This window comes from Podarcis vaucheri (assembly GCF_965113315.1).
Source record: "Podarcis vaucheri genome assembly, chromosome: 13".
Classification (NCBI taxonomy): domain Eukaryota; kingdom Metazoa; phylum Chordata; class Lepidosauria; order Squamata; family Lacertidae; genus Podarcis; species Podarcis vaucheri.
In genome coordinates this window covers 5,102,461-5,115,419 of record NC_138751.1, presented here as the reverse complement: position 1 = coordinate 5,115,419, position 12,959 = coordinate 5,102,461, and the positions used below count along the sequence as shown (strand labels likewise).

Below are 12,959 nucleotides of genomic sequence, written 5' to 3'. Positions count from 1 at the left end.
AAGGGCGGCAGGGTCTCCCTCTCCTAGGCCATCAAAGCTGTATGGCGGGGGCAACCCATTTCTGGATGCCTGCCTCCCGCTGCACAGAGAATAAATCTACCAGTACCATAAATCCGTTTACGCAAATCTGATCCGTGCTCGGAATGCTGTGCATTGCACAATTCAATGGAGTGCAAGGCTCGATAGCTCCGGGGTTAGAGCACTGGCCTTGCAAACCGAGGGTCGCGAGTTCAGATCTCGCTGGGGACTTGGTTATGCTTGCACAAGCGATAACTTCCTGAAGTCTCTGCCCAGTTGATGCTGCCGAGACATTTGTTCCCGCTATCCATACCACTGCCAGGCTTCTTCTTTGAGAGCCGGTGTGGTTCAGCGGTTAGTGTTGGACTAGGATCTGGGACAGACCAGGGCTCAGATCCCCACTTAACTATGAAGCTCACTGGGTGACCTGGGGCCAGTTAGTTACTCTCAACTTAATCCACCTCACAGGGCTGTCGTGAGGATAAAATCGTGAGGATGAGAACTATTTACACCACCTCGAGCTCCTCAGAAGAAAGGTGGGATTTAAACACAACAAACTCACTAAATAAAAATAATAATTCTGTGTAGAGTGGTACCCCGCAAGACGAACGCCTCGCGAGACGAAAAACTCGCAAAACGAAAGGTTTTTTCGTTTTCAAGTTGCCTCGCAAGACGAATTTCCCTATGGGCTTGCTTCACAAAACGAAGCTTGCCCCGGGGACAGCGGGTCTTCTCTTTTGAAGCAAGGGGCGGCGGGGAGAAGCGATCTTCTCCCCGCAGCCCCAGGTCCGGGGACAGCGGGAAGCGCTTCCCGCTGCCCCCGGACCTCTTTTGAAGCAAGGGGCTGCGGGGAGATCGCTTCTCCTGGTGCTCCGAAGCCGGGCGGGGGGGAGGGAACACCTGCCCCCACCGCCCGGCTTCAGAACGCTGCTCCGAAGCGGGGCGGGGGGGGCAGGAACACCTGCCCCAGCCGCCCCGCTTCGGAACGCTGCTCCAAAGCGGGGCGGGGGGGCGGGAACACCTGCCCCCACCGCCCGGCTTCGGAACGCTGCTCCGAAGCGGGGCGGGGGGGCGGGAAGACCTGCCCCAGCCGCCCCGCTTCGGAACGCTGCTCCGAAGCGGGGCGGGGGGGGGCGGGAACACCTTCTGAAGGCGGGCGGGGGGCGAAAGTCTTTGTCCTCCCTGCCTGCCTTCCCAGGGGCTTTTAAATCGCCCCGGACAGCGGAGAAGTCCTCCGCTGTCCCGGGGCGATTTTAAAATGCCGCCCGCCAGCATTTTAAGATCGCCCGGACAGCGGAGAAGTCCTCCGCTGTCCCGGGGTTTTTTAAAATGCTGGGGGTGGGAAGAAAAGCCCTTGTCCCCCCCCCCCAGCCTTCAGAGGAGGTCCGGGGACAGACTGTCCCCGGACCTGGTCTGAAGGCAGTTTCCCTAGGAACGCATTAATTGATTTTCAATGCATTCCTATGGGAAACCGTGCATCGCAAGACAAAAAACTCGCAAGACGAAGAGACTTGTGGAACGAATTAATTTCGTCTTGCGAGGCACCACTGTACATTGTTGATGACTATACGTTAAGAAAGATACTGCAGAGCTGGAAAAGGGCAAGCAAAATGATTAAAGGGCTAGTGCAGCTTCCCTATGAAGAAAGGTTGCCAAAATTTGCTTTTTTTTTTACTTTAGACAAAAAGACAAGAGAGACACAATACAGATGCATGCAACTGTACATGGTAGAGAGGGAGCAGATAAAGAGTTTCTGCCCCGCTCTTATAATACGAGAACCCAATGGGCTCATCCAGCAAAGCTTAGGATCTTTTTTGCCGGGAAAGATTCAAGACAGAGAAAAGGAAAGACTTCTTCACACGGTGCGTTGCTAAATTATGTTTTGCTACGGCAATAATTAGCGGTAGCCACTGATTAGATGGCTTTAAAAGAAATTAGACAAATTTATGGGGGCTAAGGGATGCGGGTGGCGCTGTGGGTTAAACCACAGAGCCTAGGACTTGCCGATCAGAAGGTCGGCGGTTCGAATCCCTGTGACGGGGTGAGTTCCCGTTGCTCGGTCCCTGCTCCTGCCCACCTAGCAGTTCGAAAGCACGTTAAAGTGCAAGTAGATAAATAGGTGCTGCTCCGGTGGGAAGGTAAAGGGCGTTTCTGTGCGCTGCTCTGGTTCGCCAGAAGCGGCTTAGTCATGCAGGGCACATGACCCGGAAGCTGTACGCCGGCTCCATCGGCCAATAAAGCGAGATGAGCACCGCAACCCCAGAGTCGGCCACGACTGGACCTAATGGTCAGGGGTCCCTTTACCTTATGGGGGCTAAGGCTATCAAGGGCTACTCGAAATGATGGCTATACACTACCTCCAGGACCAAAGGCAATATGCCTCTGCATGCCCAGTTGCTGGGGATGAGGAAGGGGTGAGTGCTGCTCTTGCACTCAGGTCCCACTTGTTCGCTTTCCGTAGGCCCCTGGCTGGCCACAGTAACAGAAGGCTACTGAACCAGCTTGGCCTTTGGTCTGATCCGTCAGGGTGCCTCTTGAGCTCTTACCACTCCCCCGCGCAGGAAGAAATTGTACTCGTCCATCTTGAGGTTGCCGGAGACCTCCAGGATCTTGGCACACATCTGGAAGCTGAAAAGCAGCTTGTGCCGCTCAAAGAGGCCCCGACAGGTGTACCTAAGAGAAGCCACACAGAAAACGGAAGGAAGGGTTGGAGCTCGGAGAGAACTCACAGCAGCCTCCTTTCTCAGATAGTCTTCTTTTATTTTATTGATACACCAAAAAAGGAAAAAACAAAACAAAAATACAAATAAAAACAGCGATAAAGACAATATTAATTACCAATCAATAAAGCAAAAAGTGGTCCTTGAACTATAGACCCGACCTCCCGTCTATTCCTTATGTCAATTATATATTATTTGTTGCCAATACACACTTTTATCATAGATGAACTAATTATTGGTTTAGGTCTCATCTTAGGTCTCATATCTTTCTTAAAGCTATTACTGAAGTTATTCAAAAGCTGAGACAGAGTTTAAAGCGCTATAGTTGTTTTTCAAATAAACTTTGAAGACTTCCCATTTTGAGACAAATTCCCGTTTTGGTTTGTTCTTTATTTTTTTCTGATAAACTGTCTAACTCCACATATTCTGTTAGCTTTGGGATCCATTCATGAATAGAGGGGATTTCATCACTCTTCCATTTTGTAGCGATAAGAACTCTTGCTGCCACTGTGGCATATAAAAAAATACTTTTCATCTTTTGTGGAATATCCAAATCTGTAATCCCCAGAAGATAAGCTTCTGGTTTTCTCATAAAGGAAATCTCTATCATTTTTTGTAGTTGTAAGTGGATACTCTCCCCAAATGCCTGGATTTTCTTACATAGCCACCACGTGATAGAAAGTGCCTGATTTGTCTCCACACCTTCCGCAGTTGCTTTGTCAGATATTCAAGAGAGTGAAGCCTGAACGTCCAGTGCCTGTCTGGAACAGGCGTCCTGTGATTTGACTATACAGTCATACCTCGGGTTACAGATGCTTTAGGTTATGCGATTTCAGGTTGCGCACCCCGCTGAACCCAGAAGTACCGGAACCGTTACTTCCGGGTTTCGGTGCTTGCGCATGCACAGAAGCACCGAATCGCGACTTGCGCATGCGCAGATGTGCAGGTCGTGAACGCTGTGGGTTGTGAACCTGCCTCCCGCACGGATCACGTTTGCAACCCGAGTGTCCACTGTATGGACTATATGGGACAAGTCTGAGGATTGTAGACAACTTCTCCCAGTTAAATTGAACACGCCTCGTTCCTCAGGAAGGAGACCCCAAGGGCATCGATTGCCAGGCGCAACAGGGAAAGGAGTGGTGGCAGTGGTTGGCTGCCCCCCCGCCTTCCGCACGTAGTAGTTTACCTGTAGACGGCATAGGTGTGGTATTCGTTGAGGAAGCGGATTCTCTCGTCCAGCTTGGTGCTTCGATGGCTCTTGTTGATGCTGAGGTTGAAGAGGTCGATGTAGGCATCGAGGGAGAACTGGTACATGGGGTCGATCCTGCCCATGTCGTTGAGGACGAAGAAGAGGATGGACGCCCGCTGAGCACATGGTCGGTAGGCCTAGTGAGAGCACGTGCGACAGGTGAGTTGGCAAGCAGCCAGAGGGCAGGAGCAGGAGATGGGCGGGGGGGAGGAGAGGATGGATCAGCCATGGGGTGAGGCCTTTACCCCAGCACACAAACCACTCACTCCCAGAGAAATGACCTTTCCTGCAGAATCAGTACTTCACCAGTCAAAGAGCAAGTTACTAGCCCCTATGGAGTGTGGAGAAGCCCAGGAGGGGTTCAGGCACAGCATCTGTACCCACAAACCTTCCTCAAGACCCTCAGTTCTGCGGGGGCGGGGATTCCACCTGAAGTTTATGAAATAATGCATCACCTGGAGACAGTGGATAGAGGAAAGTTTTCCTCCCTCTCCCATCAGACTAGAATTTGTGGAAATCCATGAAGGTGGATATTGGAAGATTCAGGACAGACAAAAAAGAAAGTGCTTCTTCTCACAGCACAGAGTTGAACTACGGAACTCCCTGCCACAGGAGGCAGTGATGGCCAGCAACCAAGAGGGCTTTATTTTTTTTAAAAGAATATTTATTGAGATTTTAAACAAAAAATCATCCTTCCAATCAAACCAAAAAAGAAACAACATTATCACACTCAAAGCAAAACAGATAAATACAATAAAAACCTATAAAAGGTAAGAAACAAAAAGAGAGAAGAAAAAAAACATAGAAACAAGACATAAAAGAGACATAAAAATCCAAATTTTTACTTGTTGTTTTCGTAACCCTTCTTCCTGACTTCCTCACATCTCCCTTTTCTGTGTTCCTTTTTACACACTCATATTCAGCAATATCTTACCCTCTTTCAAGTCTTAATCTATATTATACATTTCAACCCATTGTGTCTCCAATTTTCCCCTTTATATCCTTTTGATTACATTTGACACAGTGTACTCTAATTTTTCCGCCCTTGTCTTTTGAGACATTTGTTACATACTCCTTTTACTTATATCACTAATGCCACATTGTCTTTATATCTTGCAGCAACCAAGAGGGCTTTAGAAGAGGAGTAGACAAATTTGTGGAGGCAAGGGCTGTTGGGGGCTGCTAGCCGCAATGGCTATGCACTGTCTCCATGGTCAGAGAAAGCAATGTTTCTGAGTACCAGTTGCCAGAAGCCATCGGAGAGGCAAGTGCTCTTCTGCTCAGATCCTACATGTGGGTTTCCCTTTGGGGCTTCTGGTTGGCAGTGTGAGAACAGGATGCTGGTGAGCCATTGGCCTGATCTGGCAGACTCTTTGGCCAGCCTCCCTGCCCTTCTCGCACAGCCAAGGCGAGCTCTTTCCCCTCACCTCCCGGGCCGTGTCAATTTTGATCTCCGTGGTCTCGCTGGTCTCCAGCTGCTCTGTGACCTCGGTGGCTGTGACCTTCGAGGTTTGGAGTGTGTTCACAAGCTGCACATCATCCAAGAGGGAGCCCGTGGCTTCGTTCAGCAACCTGACAGTTAAAAGCGGGAGAGGTGAGCACGGGGAGGGGGGGCGCAAGCAAGGGCAGAACACCTGTGCCCACTCCCCAGAGGGCCTGAAGATCAGAAGCAGAGCCCTGCAGCTTTGCCCAAGAGGCAGGGTGGGAAGGATGCCTTCCCTGGCTGGGAGAAGCCCCATATGATGGAGGAGGAGGTGGGGTCTGGGCCTGCAGAACTGTCGGCTGAGTTTATGGGGAAGAGAGGAGAGGGAAGGGCAGACTTGCAACATGATGCTCAGCCTCCACAAAAGGCTGGAGACCCAGGGGGTAAAGGGAGTGCAGAAGACAGCAGCCACCTTCCTTTGCCTGATCAGTAAGGACTGCCACGTATCACCCCACAGGGACAACCACGAAGGCTTCGTGGCCTCCACTGCCAGTTCCTTCAACTTTGCTGAGGTCGCAGCAGATGCTGTTTTTAAGCCATTGTTTACATGATGCTCTTCAGGCACAACAACAACAATAATAATAATTTATTATTTATACCCCGCCCATCTGGCTGAGTTTCCCCAGCCACTCTGGGCAGCTCCCAATCAAGTATTAAAAACAATACAGCTTTAAATATTAAAAACTTCCCTAAACAGGGCTGCCTTCAGATGTCTTTTTAAGATAGGATAGCTGCTTATTTCCTTGACATCTGCTGGGAGGGTGTTCCACAGGGCGGGCGCCACCACCGAGAAGGCCCTCTGTCTGGTTCCCTGTAACCTCACTTCTCGCAGGGAGGGAACCACCAGAAGGCCCTCAGTGCTGGAGCTCAGTGTCCGGGCTGAACGATGGGGGTGGAGATGCTCCTTCAGGTCTACTGGGCCTTTGAGGCCGTTTAGGGCTTTCAAGGTCAACATCAACACTTTGAATTGTGCTCGGAAACGTCCTGGGAGCCAATGCAGATCTCTCAGGACCAGTGTTATGTGGTCTCAGTGGCCACTCCCAGTCCCCAGTCTGGCTGCCGCATTCTGGATTAGTTGCAGTTTCTGGGTCACCTTCAAAGGTAGCCCCACGTAGAGCACATGGCAGTAGTCCAAGCGTCTGCACACACAAGTGATGAACCCTCAAAAGGATCCTGTTCTCCACAGCACATGCCTGTCCCCTTGCCCTGCCCCGTTACCTCAGGATCTCGTCCTCCAGCTCCTTCAGCTTCCTTTTGCCAGCTGCGATGTTGAGGACCAGGTTGTCCTTCTGCTCTTCCAGCTCGGGCCTCTCTCTCCGGACCACAATCCCCAGCAGCTGAGCTTCCAGCCCCTGAAGAGGCCCAGGACACTCAGTACGGACCCTTCTGCCTCCCCCCCTCCCATCGTTTGGCATGAAGGATGCTCCCCACCCTTTATGCCTGCTCTCCTGGCAATTCTTCTTCCCTCCTATGAAGTCTTCTGCAGGGGGTGGAATCTGTCCCTTTCCAAACCGCCCATCTCCTCCCACCTCAAATCCCAGGAGCTGGAAAGAATTTCCAGGATCGAGAAGCCTGGATGAGGCCAAAGGGGGTCCACCACAGCCCAGCACCCCATTCTCACCAACCAGATGCCCCGATCGGAGGCCCATGAGCAAGACAGGAGCCCAGCAGCAGCGGCAACGCTCTCCCTGGTTGCGCTGCCTACCTGCTCTTTGACAGCAAAGTTGACAATGGTGGTCTGGGAGGACGTCTCCGGCGTGTAGTGTGGGTTGGGGAGCTTGGTGGTGAGGTAGAAGCGGAAATCGGGGTGGTATTCCACTTCCTTGTCCCCCAGCCTTATCAGCAGGCGGCCGCCTACAAAGACACACAGGTCAGGAGCAAGATAGGGGTGGGATTAAGGGGTCTTTCACCTGGGCCCTCTTTCCCTCTGGACAAGATGCCAGCCCCTTCCCAGGAAGCTGGCATCCATTCCTCCATCGAATTCCTCTCCCCCCCAAACCTCAAATCCCAAACCTGGATGAGAAACACAAAAGGGTGCCCAGAAGTCAGCAGGCAGAAGCCAGGCACTCACCCACTTTGGTGACGGACTTGTTGAGGATGGGGGCCAATGTGGGGTCCAGCTCCTCCTGAACGTTTTGCAGCAGCACCGGGGTGCCAAACTGGATGGCCGTCTCCAGGATGCGCATATAGTCAGGCATCTGCAGGTCAATTATCTTGAGGCCCTGTGGGAGGCAGAGGGGGCGGAAGCATGAGAGGGCCACCAGAACGCCTCTCTGGCTGCCACCCACATCAGAGAATTTCCCAAGCAGGTAAACAGATGTTGGATCCAGCTGCTAGCCCAACATTTGAATGCACTTCTGCTTAGAAGCAGGAACAGGGGGCTGGAACTGAAGGGGAATGAGCATTTGTATAGCCCTGCAACAGCAAGCAGGGACAAGGGAGCGGGGTGCAGAAATCATAGGGCAGGGGGTTCAAACCTAGAGAAGCAAGCATCTGCAATGGAGCTCCTCCTTACTTTTTTGGCTTCCATGTTCTTGATCCACTTCGTGGCCTGGCACTGGGGGTCGATCATGAGAGGCCACCTGGAAAAGACACATTGGGGCTTGAGGGGCGCTGGGGCCCCTCGGCATCTCACCTTTGGACCTCTGGGTGCCCCGCACCCCCAACAGATCATCCAAGGGGAGAGGGCCGTGGTGGGCCTGAAAAGCCTCCCCGGGGGGTGCAGGGAGCTCACCGGTTGCCTCGTGTGACAATGATCCCGTTCTCGGTCGAGAAGTTGTCAGAGGGCAGGCCCTGGATGTTCCAGTTGCGCACGATGGTGGGGTTGGCGAGGAAGCTGTCACAGGTGAAGCGGGGGCAGCAAGGCACATGGAGCTCTCGAGTCTGCAGGTGGGGAGCAGAAGCAGGGAAGCCAGTCAAGCCCCACTCAGAACGGCCTCTTCCCATGAGCGGAAGGCGACCGACACGGCTTCCAAGCTACTCACTGGTCAGCCTGGCCAGCTGACACCCTGGGAGGCTGACACCGGCTATTTCTTTACAGTGATAACTCGGGTTAAGAACTTAATTCATTCCGGAGGTCTGTTCTTAACCTGAAACTGTTCTTAACCTGAAGCACCTCTTTAGCTAATGGGGCCTCCCGCTGCCGCTGCACGATTTCTGTTCTCATCCTGAAGCAAAGTTCTTAACCCGAGGTACTATTTCTGGGTTAGCAGAGTCTGTAACCTGAAGCGTATGTAACCTGAAGTGTATGTAACCCGAGGTACCACTGTATTTCATAAAATTTATACCCCATGTGGTGGCAAAAAACCAAACAAACTTTGCAAAGTGGTTTGCAAAGAGAATAAAACCATAACATTGTCAGTAAAAGCAACATTCAAAAGATGAGATCTGCAGTAAATTAAAAGCAAGATCAGAACTCACACCAATATTCTACAGGTCTGGACAGGCTGGCCTAAAGAAAAATGTCTTCAGCAGGTGCCGGAAAGAGCACAGCAAAGGCTCTGGCGTGATGTCAACAAGCAGGGAGGCCAGAGTGTTGGTGCTGCCACACTAAGAGACTGATTTTTCACCACTGCAGAACATGTATGATGTGGCACGTGGGGCAATGCCAGTTCCTTGCTGCTAGCCTCGTGTCCTTCCACCAAGGGTGGGATGGCGGGAGGGAGAAGCTGGCCTCTCAGGAAAGGGCCACCAGGCTCACCTGCTTCATCCAGATGTGCGAGACAATGTCATCCCGGTAATTGGACAGGAAGGGCCCCATGTAGGACACGAAGGCGGCTGCCAAAAGGCAGTCCCCCACCAGGTAGCCTATATCTTCCTCCAGGCCCTGCAGGGAAGGAGGAGGAGGAGATCAGGGGAAGGACGGAGCCCAGGAGACAGTTTCCCCTTGCAAAGGGGCCCTTGGAGATATTAAAAAGCTGCCACAGTCTCTGTTCTTGCACCCCACATTCCCTTCGTCTTCTGTTCTCTGAGCTCAGCATCTTCTGTAGCCTCCCCTCACCCCCTTGCACGTCCCAAGGCTTTGGTCTCCCTTGCTGGGTCCTAGAAATGGTCCTGTCGAAACTTGACGCTCTACTCCAAGGGGGTGTGGAGCAGCTCCATGGGTCATACCTTGACTGTTTCCTCCCACCGGACCTTCTCTCCCGCCAGGCCCGACACCAGCTTGTCGGCCCGGTCCAGCTTGATCTCCATCTCCTCCGACTTCTTGCGCAGCTCCTCCTTCTGGGCCAGCTTCTCCTCGTACTCCTTCTTCAGCATCTCCAGCTTCTCTGCCACCTGAGCAGGGGTTGGGGCGAGGGTGGAGAGGAGGTCTTAGGAGCAGGTCCATTGCCAGGGCCTTCCTCGCTGGGAAGATGCCTACAAGGGTTGGCCTGGAGTGACGCACAGAGGGAATGCCCTACCACCGCCATTAGACAATAGGGCCACATCTTACACAGAAGTCTGGTTCAAATGCACATACCCAAACTGCCCTCGGTCAAGCATCCTTAGCCTTCTGCAGCCAGCGTGCCAAGAGGGCCTTGCACCCCAGCTTTGAAAGCTCTTTTTGCATCAGGAAAACCCGACAGGCACATGAAGGGACTGAGGCTCACAGAGCTTTCCTGGAAAAAACTGCTAGAGAGGTCACTTCCTTTGTCTTCCTACATGCTTCCTTCCTTCCTGCTTGGGCATCCTTCTTTCTCTTCATCATGCTTCCAAGCTAACCCTCACGTGCATGTCTGAGTTCTGCAGCTGAGACACCACTTCTGAACGTACATTTTGTACTTTTGTAACTTAGATAGCAGTTTTAAACCTGCCTTTGTTTTGCTACGGTAACTGCTGCTTCAAGACCTAGTTTATGTAAGTAAACACTACTTTTATCTCTTCACATGTGTGTGTGATTGTTGTTTTTAAAGGGGGAGAAAAGGGGTGAGACCAGGAAAATCCAGTCTGCCGTAAAGCATCCTGGTTTATTAAATCAACCTTGACTTCGCTTCCAGATTTAGCTGCAAAGGATGGTACTCTGCTGATCTCACAAACGTGAGCAAGGAAGGACAATAACTAAACAATATATCCTCTCCAAGTGTCTATATCCATTCCTACAGCTTGGATTTAACTCATAGAACTTCAACCAGCCAGACTTCAACTGCGTGTGGTTGAGATGCCACAAGTGAAATGTGTATAAGATGTGGGCGCAATGCAATAAGAAGAGAGGCGAAGAGTATCCATGACTCCTGCAGCCAAACCGCACTCCCCGATCGCCCTCGGAGGCCGACTGACCTCTCGGAGCCTCTCCTGAGCCTCGGCCTGGGCGGCCTGCTTTTCTGCCAGCTGGGCAAGGGCAGCATTCATTCGAGCGCGTTTGGGCTCCACCACACGGTAAATGCGGCCATACATCTGGGAAGGAGAAGGTGGGGAGAAGCAGAGGATGGAGTACAACCTGCAAAGATCGGACCCCAAAGCATCTTCCCACCGTGCAAAGAACTGCTGCCGGGCCCTTCCACAGATGGAGCTTTCGATGCTCACCTCCATGGCTCTAACCCACATGCACAGGGATTTGGCAGCCACCGAGACGCGCCCAATGATGTCTGGCTGGAAGTCCGGCTGAGAGCAGTAGGCGCTGATCTTCTTGAGCACCTTGTCGGAGATGTTGTCCTTGTCAAAGTAGACCAGCTGCTTGATGAAGTTGGGCTCACCTGGAGAAGCGGAATCGGGATCAGGGGAGCCGGACGATGCCAGGAGAGCCCTTTTGGGTCGTGCTGATGGCACTTTGGACTTCTGCAACCAGGCCCCACAGAGTGACCAAAACAGGACAGTTCCGGGAAGCCCAAAAGCAGGCTTTCTCTAACCCTGGCGGCAAATGCCCTCCCAGAAAAAAGAGGTCTGGGGAGAGGGCAGTGGGAGAGGTGGAAAGGATTCATCCCGCTCTCCGCTGCATCACGGTCCAGATCCATGTCATCTGTCCGCACACACGTTGTCTCTGGGCCTGCTCCAGGTTCCTTACTTACCCAGCTGCTTCTTGGCTTCGGCCCAGGTGGGCTCGTTGCCTCGCAGGATCATGACCGCCTGCATGACTGTCTCCACCAGGGTGGGAGGGCGGCCGTAAGACTTGATCTCGGTCAAGTCTTTCTTGTTGAGCGATTCCAAAGCCTGGGGGGAAGGGAAAGGGGGGGCGTAGGGGCCTTTCAGAAGCGGCTGCTCCAAAGGGAGAGTCAGGCAGGGAGTCAGAGCATGGAAACAGGAAGGAAAGGGGGGGGACACACCCCCTTCTAACCCTTGGAGAGGAATGGAGAGCATCCTAAATCTCCAGCCACCACCACACAGCTGGGAAATCCCAGCATGTTGGGGCTGCGCAGGGAGGGTGGCGCCAGAGCATGCACACAGGCACAGAATGCTGTGTGGTTAAGAACATTACAACAGCCCTGCTGGATCCGCCCAATGGACTATCTAGTCCAGGATCCTGCTGGCACAGGGCCAACCAGATGCCAGCGAGGAGGATCTGCCAGCAGCTGGCATTTGCAAGCATTGCCGCCTCCAACAGTGGAGGGAGAATACAGCCACCCTGGCTAGTAACTTCCGATAGCCCTCTCCTCCTCCTTCGCGAATATCTCTAATCCTCTTTTAATGCCAAGCAGGTTGGTGGCATTACTGCCTCCTAACAGGGAAGCTGGGAGAGCGCCAATTTGGTGGAATGGATCTCTCCGTTTGCCTAGAGTCAGTAAGAAACACAATGCTCTTGTTTGAAGTGAAATAGTCGTGTGCATTGCAGCAGAGGAACTCTGCGGGTCACAAATCCTGCCCGCCCCAAACTCCGCTGTGCTGTTTGGTTCGCCAGAGATCTGGCACAGCTCTTATCGGCTGCCTAACTTAGCAGACCCTGCAGCCCGTGGGGCAGGGCTTCTACAATGTCCCTCCCCTTCCTGCTACCTTCATGGCTTCCTCCAAGGCAGGCATGGCCTCTTCCAGGTCCCTCTGGGCAGTGTCCGCTAAAGCTTTGCACTTAATCTCCTCGGCTGCAATCTTCTCACTGTTGGCTGACACCATCTGTGGGGAGAGGAGCAGGGGGAGGAGAAGTCTCAGCACCAGGGGTCCTCAAACCTTTTTAGCAGGGGGCTGGTCCACTGTCCCTCAGACCTTGTGGGGGGCTGGACAATATTTTGAAAAAATATATATGCAAGAGCACCAGGCAGGCTTACCTGTGTCTTGTGAGCGGCAGGGGCTGGTGGCGGTGGCAGGAGAGGGACAATGAGCGGTGCGCAAAAGGGCTCTGGAGAGGGGCTGCTTTAAATGGCGGTCGCTCGAGAGGGGCGCTAAGCCAGCTGCGGCTCAACAAAGCCCAGCCCCCTTCCTTCTCTAAGCAGGGCAGGGAGAAGCCAGGAGGAGGGAGGGAGGCATCGCTGCTGCTGCCACCACGTGAGGGAGAGGGAATGAACATGCTGGCGATCCACACGGCGATTCCTGGACCATCCACGGGCCAGATCCAGAAGGCAATTGGGCCTGATCCAGCCCGTGG

General features: G+C 52.9%; 1 protein-coding gene and 1 long non-coding RNA gene across 2 annotated transcripts in view; one reads left to right on the top strand and one right to left on the bottom strand.

Annotated features, from left to right (window-relative positions):
• LOC309518156 overlaps window positions 1–12,959 on the top strand; it is a 350,853-nt gene that overhangs the window by 2,908 nt on the left and 334,986 nt on the right. The gene's annotated exons all lie outside the window — the stretch shown is intronic.
• DNAH2 (dynein axonemal heavy chain 2) overlaps window positions 1–12,959 on the bottom strand; it is a 146,876-nt gene that overhangs the window by 17,706 nt on the left and 116,211 nt on the right. Inside the window, exons 62-75 of the mRNA XM_082197458.1 lie at window positions 12,374–12,490; window positions 11,455–11,596; window positions 10,973–11,142; window positions 10,727–10,843; window positions 9,581–9,745; window positions 9,171–9,296; window positions 8,205–8,353; window positions 7,986–8,052; window positions 7,542–7,692; window positions 7,176–7,324; window positions 6,689–6,822; window positions 5,415–5,559; window positions 3,925–4,124; window positions 2,565–2,691 (exon numbers count right to left, since the gene is read on the bottom strand). Coding sequence (XP_082053584.1) covers window positions 2,565–2,691; window positions 3,925–4,124; window positions 5,415–5,559; window positions 6,689–6,822; window positions 7,176–7,324; window positions 7,542–7,692; window positions 7,986–8,052; window positions 8,205–8,353; window positions 9,171–9,296; window positions 9,581–9,745; window positions 10,727–10,843; window positions 10,973–11,142; window positions 11,455–11,596; window positions 12,374–12,490 — 1,959 coding nt within the window. The remainder of the gene's footprint in view (window positions 1–2,564; window positions 2,692–3,924; window positions 4,125–5,414; window positions 5,560–6,688; window positions 6,823–7,175; window positions 7,325–7,541; window positions 7,693–7,985; window positions 8,053–8,204; window positions 8,354–9,170; window positions 9,297–9,580; window positions 9,746–10,726; window positions 10,844–10,972; window positions 11,143–11,454; window positions 11,597–12,373; window positions 12,491–12,959) is intronic.